The sequence below is a fragment of the Accipiter gentilis genome, chromosome Z (assembly GCF_929443795.1).
Source record: "Accipiter gentilis chromosome Z, bAccGen1.1, whole genome shotgun sequence".
Taxonomy (NCBI): domain Eukaryota; kingdom Metazoa; phylum Chordata; class Aves; order Accipitriformes; family Accipitridae; genus Astur; species Astur gentilis.
This window is the reverse complement of record NC_064919.1, coordinates 42,227,978-42,239,500: the sequence shown is the minus strand read 5'-3', so window position 1 is coordinate 42,239,500 and position 11,523 is coordinate 42,227,978. Positions and strand designations below refer to the sequence as shown.

Sequence of the window (11,523 nt, the reverse complement as noted above, 5' to 3'; positions counted from 1 at the left end):
CCCCCCCCGCCACCATCCGACACGGGCTTGCCGCTTCCTAAACCGGCCTTGTGGGAAAGGAGTTTCGGCGTCTCCGAGCACTCGCCCCCTGGGAAAGGGAGAGCTTCGAAGCTTCCGAAGGCCGGCGGCTTCCACGGGCCCTGGCCCCCTCCCCACCGGGCCTGGGCCTGGCTTCAGAGAAGCTCCCACAAGTTTGTCAGGACTGCAGAAGAGCTGTAAAAAATTGATTTGCTTTGGGTATTTAACTCGTGTCAGATTTCAACAGGCGGGGAAAATGAACACCTTCGTGCTCTGCGGCAAGTCAGGCCCACAGGAGGACAGAAACGAGGAAGAGCCCAAGTACTTAAAAATCACCAAAACTAAACTTGAAAACTGGACCATGTTTTTATTCAAAGCATCTATTAAAATGACAGCATATCCACTCTTCTGCTGTTAAGTCATGCCAAACTACAACTTAAGTCGTTTGAAGCACTGAATACTTCAACATTTCTTGTATGTAATCACTTCTTCATAAAACAGAAAGCAATCTTCCATACCTTTTTTTTTTTAATTTGGTATTTTACCCAAAACTTGTCACAACACAAAACTGCTTCAACTGAATTCTGTCTACAGCCAAGTACAACTCAGTGTACTCTTCATACTTGAAGAAATACACTGCAAATCGCCCGAAGCATTACAGCTGACTGGGGAAAAAAAAAAAATTAAAAAAAAAAATCAATCCTAATGAAGTAAGACTATGACTCCAGCCTGCAACTGGCTGGTAATTACACAGTCTTGTGCCCTGTGAAATACTACTCAGGAGTAATTCTGACTGATGACTCAGTACAACAGTGAGCTCTGGGCTCATTCTGGAATGACACTTACTTGCATGAGGCTAACTGAACAGTGAAAAGCATGCAACTTATTTGAGAAACTCCAAACCAACACAGGCAAATTACCAGTTTTACACAGGCTAGGAAGCCTAGAATGACTAGAGTGTTTCATACTTTTAAGCCTAAAAGACTTAAAACAGAAACAAATTAGATTGATAGCAGCTCGGTTTAGGAGCTGAAAGCAAAAAACTGTATCACTCATGCAAAACTATTTACATTCCATAAAAACAATTTTTTTTTTTTTTTTTTTTTTAGTTATTCAATTACTCTTTAGTTAAGTGCATCAATACTCAATTTAAACAAACTGGGTTAATGAGCTTTTCAACCATAACAGTTTATCAATTATCAGAGAACATAATCCAACAGTTGCAGTTGCTGGTATAAAATAACACTACTTTTCTGGAACAGCTGTATGCATCTGGTCAGTCTATAACAAGTGATTGATAAAATGATTCCTTCCTCTTGTTTAAGCAAGAGGGAAAGTGGCTTCCCTTCTTATCTGAATTTCTTAACCTTCAACGAGAGGAAGGAGTTAAAGCAAGCAGGTCAGTAAATACAAATTATTAATATCCCCTATAGCAGTAGCTTAACAAACAAACAAAAAACCAACCAACCACCCCCCCCTCAAAAAAAAAAAACAAAACCAACCACAAAAACCACACCAAAAAGTTCTATCTGAAAACAAAGTTTTGTTAGCATAGTAGGACTCTCTGGTTGCCTTCAAAGCAAAATACAGAAAAGTATCACCATGAGACAATGCTATTTGAAAGTATACAACATTCACGAAGTGACAAGATATACTGCTAAACATTTTATATCAGCATCTGAGTACTACGCAGCATTCTGTAACTTCATTTATTTGGGAAATACATGAAATCACACTGTTAACACGCTTGTAGCTGTCTTTGGAAGCCTATTTTCTAGTTGTATAGTGAATACTTTTATGCAGTGTTTAATTGATAGCTGTGCTACAGTTAGTGAAGACAAAATTGCCATGTTATCCTGAAGTAAAGCAATAAGGTGGCTTTATGCACAGAAAGTACGGAGGCTTCTATTTGCTAATAATCATATAAAAGCAATACTTCAAAACTTAGTGTTTGCTAATAGGAAATCTAGAATAGTTTACTACAAATCCTTACCACCCTGTAAATATCCCCTTTAATAAGAAAATCAAGTGCCAAATCACTACAGGGTCCAAAAATATCTGAAAAAAAATATTACCAATTGTTAACCTGTGTCTAGACTTTGCAAGACTAATCATTTTCAGATAAACCCAAAAATGTGCAAAAGTTCCTAACATCACATGTTAGGAACAACAAGTGCTACCAAGAAATTCTGCTGAAATCAAATCAGAAAACTTAAAACAGCAAAGTCAAGCCTCATACCTTGAGCAGTCAGATCTTAGTTTCCTGCATGAAGCAGTTTCTTCCCCTCTACAGGTTGAGATAACTAAGCTTTGCCTTCTGCCTCAGTGATACTGACATTAGAAAAAGTTTCACTACTGCTTAACCATATCTTCAGCCCTATCACGTAATATAAATTTGCTTAAACTGTCAGATAAATACTTTTCTTTTTGCCAGCCTTCTTTGGCCACGTGTACCATTCCACTAATTGCGAACACTTTGTTCAGAAAGTGCTTCCTGTGAAAACTGCTTCAAAATAAATGAGTTAACCTTGCAAAATCTAGCTCCCCACAACACGTAAATTTGTCAACCCTGCATTATGCAGTCCCGTATTTACAAAATACTTAGAAACTTTACATCTGTCTTTTACCTTACAAAAAGTGCAATTCTCTCACCCCATGTTATGGGGCAACAACATTCTTCATAAATTCTACAGAATAGCAGCCTATGATAAGCAAATAAGGTGCTTAGCTTATGCTCAGGATCTAACTGGTTAAGTACCACCAGGAAGTACACTTTGTATAGGCAGACTCTGTTCCTATCTATTGTCACATGGGTGCCACAGCTAGGTTTGCAAGCTCAATGAGAGCCAGCGCACCATGCATGCGCTCACGCTGTTCCTGGAGGCGGCGGCAGGCAGCTGAATGAGCGCTGTTTTTCTCTTCATCCTCCTCTTCATCAGATTGAAGATATTCCATCGGGTCCTGCTGTTCCTGATCTGTTTTCTGGATTGTTTTAGTTTTCAAAGCAGGAGCACGCTGTTCTCTAGTCTCCCAGTATCTACAAAATCAAATGTGGGGAATGCTTTTAAAATATATACAACTGACTCGCACACCAACAATTCAATGCTGGCAAAAACCTCCCAAGTACTCACTCACTTCCATCCGACCAAGCACTGCATTTGGCTTTATCTTTCAGCCCTTATATGGCAGAATTTAAAGGCATCACAAACCTCCTTTACTCAGTATTTTAAGTGTAAAGGGCCCAAGTGAACATCTGTAACAAATTTCTCCTCTACACGGTGTTCCCAGCAGGGGTTTCTCCCTTTGCCTATGCAGTTGTTGCCACTCATACAGCTGCAAATTCAGCAAGACTGTAGCACTAACTAACAAGATATAAGCAGGTGTTGATTAAGTAAAGAGAAGCATTTAAGCAAAGAAAAAAAAGATAATAAAACATCGCATTAGGAACTTTGTCTTGACCAGGAGTTCACACTTCTTTGAGGAAAGGCAAGGCTGGGCTTATTTGTACTGGAGGAACAGCTGGTTTTGGTTTGTTGGGGGTTTTTTTCACCCTAAGAATAAAATGCTCTCTCAGACCAGCCTTACAAGTATTTAGAGAAAGATGACACCATGAGAGAACTTACTTTGCTAGCCACTCAGCCACAGCTTTATTGTCAGCTGTCTGCTTCTTAGTCAGCCTGTCTGTGAGCTCTTCCCTCTTCAGTCGGGCATATGGATGTTTGGGGCAATGACGGTTTGCATGTGTGAATCTGCTTAAACAGCCTTAAAAAAACATAAAGTGACAATGAAAAACACATTACAGAAAGCAGCCAACCAACGAGTAAGCATAATGTCTGTGGGATGAAGATGCTGCCGAATCCAACCTTCCTTACTCACAAAACCCTAGGTTTGGTTGAAAACGGCACGTTCTAGTCGCAAGGTTCATAACAAGGCCCATCATTTTATACACTACTATCAACTGACAGAATGTCCCGATTTCAGCTGGGATAGAGTTAATTGTCTTCCTAGTAGCTGGTACAGTGCTGTGGTTTTGAGTTTGGTGTGAGAAGAATGTTGATAGCAACAAATGAAAACATCAGTGTTAAGTAATGTCTAGTCTAAAGCCAAGGATTTTTCAGCTTCTGATGCCCAGCCAGCAAGAAGGCTGGAGGGGCACAAGAAGATGGGAGGGGACACAGCCAGGGCAGCTGACCCAAACTGGCCAAAGGGGTATTCCATACCATGGGATGCCATGGGGCGAGTAGGGGTAGGGGGATCACTGCTCAGGGACTAACTGGGTATCGGTCGGCAGGTGGTGAGCAATTGCATTGTGCATCGCTTGTATATCCCAATCCTTTTATTATTACTATTGTCATTTTATTAGTGTTATCATTATTAGTTTCTTCTTTTCCATTCTATTAAATTGTTCTTATCTCAGCCCATGAGTTTTACTTTTTTCTTCCGATTCCCTCCCGCATCCCACTGCGGGAGTGGGGAAGTAAGTGAGCAGCTCGGTAGTGCTTAGTTGCTGGCTGGGGTTAAATCGCAACACAGAATTACTGATAACCTACTCACATAATAACATATGCAATCCTTGGAAACATATTTGCTGATTATGCAGATTCTGTGTGGCTCCTCCCTTCCCTAGAAGCTCCTCCAAAATTAAAACCCAAAGCTTTTATGGATCTTTGTCGCGTGAATGTGCATACATTTCTAGTACTAGACTGACCCTAGCTCCGAAAGCTGCAAATTGTTCTCTGATGGCTCACCATTCTCGGAGCAGACGAAAGGTTTCTCCCCTGTGTGGAGACGCTGGTGAGTTTTGAGCTGCCCACTCTGAACAAAGGCTTTCCCGCAATCTGGGTAGTCACACAAATAAGGCCTTTCACCTTAAAAATAATAACAGAACAGATTTATGAAAGATGAATGTAAAAGAAGTCATAGTATCCAGTGGTGGTCCCTGGCTTGAGACTTACACAAGCAAGCTCTCCCTTTACGCACTCAGACGCTTGCGCCTACCTAAAAAGCCCTGGCGTACCAAATAGCAGAGATCCACTTTTACCCCAAACAGATCTTTACTTTGGAGCACATGCTCAATGCCTCAATGCTACTGGGTAACACAATTACTTCCAGGGGTGGGGGGTGGGGTGGGGATGACACGACCAAAATTGTATTTTTCCTTGTCATATTTTCTGATTCAAGACTCTTGCACAGCACTACGTAAGCTTTGTCCCATGAAGCTATGCACCTACAGAGCAAGAAATATATGAAGTGAAATGAGTAAACGGACAAGTAATGAAATTCATATTGTAACTAGATAAATTTTATGCTTAACATAGCCTGAACTAAGGTAAAATAACTGAGGTCAACAGTACAGAAACATACGGAATTGTAGAAACATCTCATTAGGGAAGACTATTTGAGAAAAGTCGTATTTGGAGGTCCCAAGAGAAACTTATTCCAGACTTAAGCCAATAAAGTTTTCTGAGGCCAGACACCAAGGGAGACTTCCCCCATGCAAACCACGAGAAGAACAGAGACAGCAGGAGTCTCCTCCCTCAAGAGGACGTGACTGTGTTCAACTCTGCAAAGGCATGCCATGCCACCACTCCTCAGGAGGGACGACAAAACGGGGGTGATGATGACTAAGTCAGAGGAATAACACCAGGGTAAGCTCTGCTCAGTCAAGCAGTTCATACAACTTCAACACCTAATACAACCAAGTGAAATAAAAACATCTTTTGACCAAAGTGCATGAGGAAACTGCTGTTTAATATTAAGACCCAGATTAGACTTAGTGACTTGAATCAGAACAAGAGACTGTGGGAGCCAAGGTTTTTGTGGGGTTTCGTTTGGTCGGTTTGGCTGGTTGGGGGTGGGGGGGGTGGGGGGGGAGAGGAGGGCAGTATCAGTGGTCGTGTCTTTATTGCGAGCTACATTAGTTCACACTTTATTGCAAATACAGAGTCTTGTCGGAACATGAATAAAAAACCCCAACCAACACGGTTTGCTTGGTTTAAAAAAACAGCATCATCTCCTGTTCAGTTCAAGCTCAGCTAGGTATTGACTTGATCCCACATTTTAACTTAACTGCGAGTTGCCTTCTAAACATACAGCTCAGTAAATTAGTGTGACCACCTTCACCCCAGAACACAAATTCTAGGTGGTGGGAGATACAACTGGATGGTGACGTTAAGCATTTGAACTCTTCTCCTGATGTTTAAGCTACGCTTGTAGGATGTTACACTGCCCAAGTTATCATCCACCTTTTAAGCTACTGTCTCCTCGTACAGCTAAACTTCAATTGCTGTGTGAAAAATACACCAGCAAAAAGGAAGCAAATCACAGAGAAGAGGCAGCCAGAACAAACAGCGCTACCACGTGCAGAGCAGCACACTCTAGAAAAGTTCTTCCTCTCGCAAAGTAAGCCTGTGACGGCAGCAGATAAAATATTTACACCGTTTGCCTACTCTATTACAGCCCAAACTGCTGCTACACGTCTCCATGACGAACACAGTTACAAAGACTTTGATTGCACTAACAAGCACTGGAAGAAGAGCCTGATTAATTTAACAGTTACAGCAAAATATGAACAGGTCGAATTTTTTGGTTTTTTCCCTGCGGGTTTGGTTGGTTTTTTTCCAATTGTGGGTTTGGTGGGGTTTTTTTTGTTGTTTTTTTAATTCCTTCGCTGCTGCTCCCCAAGCTGCTCACGGCAGCTATTCACACCTTCCCGTTACTCACCGGTATGAGTTCGTTTGTGGGCCTGCAGCGACTTCTCTCGTGGGAAGACCCTGTTGCAGATATTGCAACGTATTCTGCTGGAAGAGTGCTCTCCTTCATGGATCAGGTCACGGACGGTGTCTGCCCTCGGCCGGCCGCGCCTTATCCCATCCTGCATTGGAAGAATTACGGAACTGACACCCCGCACGCTCCCGCCCCTGCAGTCCAGCCCGAAGCCCCGACTTCCCCGCCGTGAAGTGGCTCCGAAGCCACGGCTGTGACCGCAGGCGGCCGGTGCCCGGGCGGCAGCAGCGCTCGCGGTGCAGCCGTTAACCGAAGGGCCGCGTGCCACGCCCTCACCTCGCCCGCTGCCAGCGGCCAGCCTGCGGCCGGCAGGTGCCGGTGGGGAGACGCCGGGCGCCGCCGGCGCTCTGACGCGCGCGCAGGGAAACGGGCAGCGAACCGGCGGAGGAGCAGGCGCGCAGGGAAACGGGCAGCGAACCGGCGGAGGAGCAGGCGCGCCTTTTTTTTTTTTTTTTTTTTTTTTTAATTTTGAACGGAGGGGGAGGCGGGGCAGCAGCCTCGCCGGCGCGGCGCAGCGCGGCGCCTCTCCGCCTGCGGGCAGCTCCCGGCTGCCGATCCCGCCGCCCTCCCGCTCCCGCCGGATGGCACCGGGGGAGAGCGCGCGCCGCCGCCGGACGTGACGTCACCCCCGCCAAAAAAACCACCCTGCGGGCGGGGGGGAGGCGCGCGCTGCGCGGAGTCACCCTTTAACTCCGCCGCCCCTCCCGCCCGCCCGCCAGCCCCGCACTCACCTTCAGGTGCCGGTGCCTGCCGCCGCCGCTGCCGCCCGGGCTCCCCGCCTTCTCTTCGTCCCCGGCGGGGGCTCTGCCCGCTCCCCCGCGGGGCGGCGGGAGGGCCGAGGGGGCGGCGGTGCCGCCGGGGCTGAGGGTCACGTTGTGGGCGTTCTCGCCCCAGCGCCAAGGGTAGACCATGAAGTCGCTGAAGCCGGGGCTGGTGGGGACGGGCGGGGCGGCCACCGGCTCCTCGCCGCCGCCCCCCCGCGAGGAGGGCTTGATCGGGGTGGTTTTGATAACGGAAACCAGGACGCGCTTCGGGGAGCCCTGGCAAAAAATCACCGGGGGAGCCGGCGGCAGCCGCTCCGCCATCGCCGACCCCTGGCGGGCACCGGAGCGAGGCGGCGGGGGCGCTCCGCGGCGGTTCAGCCCCGCCGTCCGAGCCCGCGTCCCGGGGTGAGGGGGGCGGGGGGGGGGGGCGGTTGCGGAGCGGCACGGAGGTCCCGCGGTCGCCGCCACCTGTCGCCGCCCGGGCCCGCCTCAGCCGCTCATCGCCGGGGACGGCGGCTCCCGGCGGGGTCTCGGTGCCTTCCCCCCCACCCCCACGTCCGCGGCCAGCCCCGAGCCGATCCGCAAAGTCAGCGGCGGACCCCGGCCATAGCAAGGACCGGGGTGAAGCAGCCGCAGCCTCCCCGCACCTTTCCGAAGCGGCGCCGGCCCCGCTGGCAGCCCCGGTCCCGGCGATGCCCGAGGAGGAGCCGGAGCCGCCGCCGCGACCCCTCCGCGCCCACAGCCCAGGCCAAGCCCCAGATTTTCCCGCGTTACATTTCGCGCCTGAGCGTAACCAATCAACTAAACCGGCGCGGGCGTCACGGAGCGGCCGTTCCCGCCGACCAACCGCTAGGCGGGGAAGCTAACGGCCCCGCCCCCGGGAGCGGGGCCTGAGCAGGACGCGGCTTCGCTTCTGCCGCCCTATTGGACAGGCGCTCGGCTCACCGGCGGAATTCGAAACTGAGTGGGCTCGCGGGCCGCTGGGGCCACCCCGCCCCGCCGCGGCCCACTGTCTCGGAGGAGACGCTGATTGGCCCGCCGCGGCGGGGCGGGGCGGGGCGAGGGGGGGTGGGGGGAAGAGGCTGGGGCGCCCGGGCGGGCTTGGCGCGCGCCGACGGCGGTCGGGCGGCACGGGCCAATCGGCGCGGCGGCCTTGGCGCGTCGTGTGCGCGGTTTAAAGGGGCCGCCTCGCGGCGCGGCCGTTTTGGCGGTCGCCAGGCGCTGGCGTGCGGAGAGACACCCCACCACCACCCACCCCCCCCTCCACCCCCCTTCTTCCGCAGCGGCCCCCTGCGGTCAGCCGGCGGCTAGGCACCGGCAGCCCAGCCTGGCGGGGATCCTGCAAGCCCGCGGGGCCGTACGGGCGGCCCGACCGGTACCGGTGCCCGTGCCGCCGCCGCCGCCGTGCTGTAGAGCAACAGGCACCGGCCCCGGGAGCGTAAGGAGCGGGTAGGGGATGTGCCAGATGGCTGCGGGGGCTGCCCCGGGCCGCGAGTGGGGAATTCCGGGAGGATTTTCAGGCACGTGGCGTTCAAAGTCTGTGCAAGCTTCAGATTTTAGTGTATTACCGTTTGAGGGCCGGGCTTCCCCCCCTCTCCCCCCCCCCCCCCCCAACCTAATGTAGTCGTTCAGGTATTTATACTGCGATCGCTAGAACGGTGTCTGAAAATGTGGATTTCCAGCCTTTGAACATCCTTTGAACCCGAGACCCGGTCTAGTTCTGCAGCCCGTCGGCACAGGCTGCCGCAGGCCGGGAGCCCGCAGGTCCGCACGGGCGCGAAGCTCCCACGGCCGCGGGGAACCTCGGCTCGTCTGTGCGAGTGTGGGGCTGGTCTGTGAAAGGTTTGGTGGTGGCGAGGAACGGTTTGGCAACACCGTGACGTACGCTCATCTGGCTTTAGCTGATAAAGCCATGAAACAGGTTACATGTTCAGTTTTTAAATCTTCAAGTAACCACTGCGCCTTGTTTACCCAATCCCTTGGGAATCTGGCTACTTGAAACTAAAAAGGCTTTAGTTTTATCGGATCCAGCAGTACTTCGTTTATTTTATGCTGGTTTGCTGCGTTTTTAAGCCCTAGATCTCACTGTTCTAAGGCCGGAGCACATTCCTTGGCACTAGGTGCGGGCTGTTTATGCCAAAGCTAACTAGTAGCGTTACATTAACATCCTACTTTTGCCTCGCTGTCTTACCATCACGGTGAATTTTACCAAATAGTTGTAGGTTGCAAAATAAGTAACTCACGCTTCTTATGTTAATAGCTACGTTTTGAGACAAATACCAAGAGCACAGAGAAGCCATGAAGCTGTAAAAACAGTGAGGGTTTTTTTCCCCGTTCTGCTTTATTCGCTGCAGTTTGTATGCTATAGACTGCTGCCTTGTAAGAGTGTTAGGAACCATCACTGCTGATGCTGCAAAAAGCCGAAATCAGGACTCAATAGTCAGAAGACCATTAAGCAGGTATCCTTTATTGCAGCGCTGGGAACACAAGGGATTTCTCCTCCTATTGTGTGCACCTGGTCAGGCTAATTGCATAGTTTATATACAGGGTCTAGATACATATTCATCAGATTTCCTAGAAAAGTTTTACATATTCGTTAGTTTTCCAGGAACTCATTATCATATGTAAATGTCCTTCGTGCAGGTGTACTCGAGGTCTCTGGTGGTCTTCAGTAGTCTTCCTCACTTGTCCACTGCTTGACCCTTCTCAGATGATTCTGCGCAGTGCAATCTTTTGTATGTTTGATACACCTTATCCTAAAGAGTGCTTATTAGTGCTTCTGTTATCTATGCTTATAGTTTGATGTAATCCACATGGATACTTCTAAGCTAACTTATTGAAGAGGGCTAAAGTCCTAATCTTCTTCAGAAACTGCAGGGCCGTCCAAAAGCAATTTCTCCTACCTTTTGCAACATACAGAACTTTTATCTACCACCTGTTAGCAAATAATTGGGTAAAGAAATAGGAAGGCCGTTGTATTCAGAAAAACATCTTTGCATCAATCCCTCCTTTTCTTTTGAGGACTTGTAGCTTACCTGCTACAGTCCTCAATACATATAAATTCACTAGAACTCATTTTCATGTAATTTATAGTCTATTCCTTTCAAGGGTTCAAGTAAAATATTTTCATGTTTCTACTTGATTCCTAATCTCATTTCTTTTTCAGTCACTATATGTTTCAGCTGAACCAAAGAAAACATTTGAGAAATGTACTAACAAATATTTCTAGAATCATTAAAGTAATTAACCTGACAAATAATTGTTTTAACTGTCCTAAATTGGGAAGTCAAGAAGTTAATTTATTCCAAATTTCCTTAAATCTCCAAGATGTATCATCCATAGTTACTTTATGTATCTGTTAGGTTTGTTTCTACATCTCATTCAGATCTGTGGCAATTTTCCTCTCCTGATTTATATATACACAACAACTAACATTTATGACCGTACAAACCTCTCCTTGTGCTGCTAGAAGTATATCCAATGCCATCCTATTTTGGAGAACTTTTTTAGATAAACTAGTAATCTCAAGTTCTAAGGCCTGAATGGCATCCACAGTGTAGTTCTCTATTTGTTCTATGACTGCTGAAACATTCACCAGTGTTTTCTCTAATTTACTTACCCCTAACCAAGGTAAGAACCACCAAACAAAACTGTGAAATCCTGTAGGGTGGTCCGCAGTAGTATTCTGTGTTCTCTTAAATCGTTTCAAAAAGGTTCTCACCCACTCATTCTGATTTCTTAAGCTCCTGGTTACAGTGATATTAGGAACTATCACCCCCAACGTACATGTTTCTGACTAATTAGGAGGTAAGGCCTTCCAGGCCTTCTTTTCACATAGCCAATACCAACCACTCCCTTTTGGAACATTCTAATATCTACTGAATTGACTAATCCTTTGTATCTGTGTATTCCAATTACAACGAGGGTAGTGTCCCACTGTAACGTTGCTGATTCT

At 48.2% G+C, this 11,523-nt stretch overlaps 1 protein-coding gene across 1 annotated transcript; it reads right to left on the bottom strand.

Moving 5' to 3' along the window:
• Positions 1-370: 370 nt before the first annotated feature.
• On the bottom strand, positions 371-7,889 carry ZNF367 (zinc finger protein 367). The gene is made up of 5 exons (XM_049796050.1): positions 7,536-7,889; positions 6,742-6,892; positions 4,767-4,886; positions 3,642-3,780; positions 371-3,055 (listed from the first exon to the last, which is right to left on the bottom strand). The coding sequence occupies exons 1-5, from the start codon at positions 7,887-7,889 to the stop codon at positions 2,824-2,826; spliced, it is 996 nt and encodes a 331-aa protein (XP_049652007.1). The 3' UTR covers positions 371-2,823.
• Between the last annotated feature and the right edge of the window lie 3,634 nt (positions 7,890-11,523).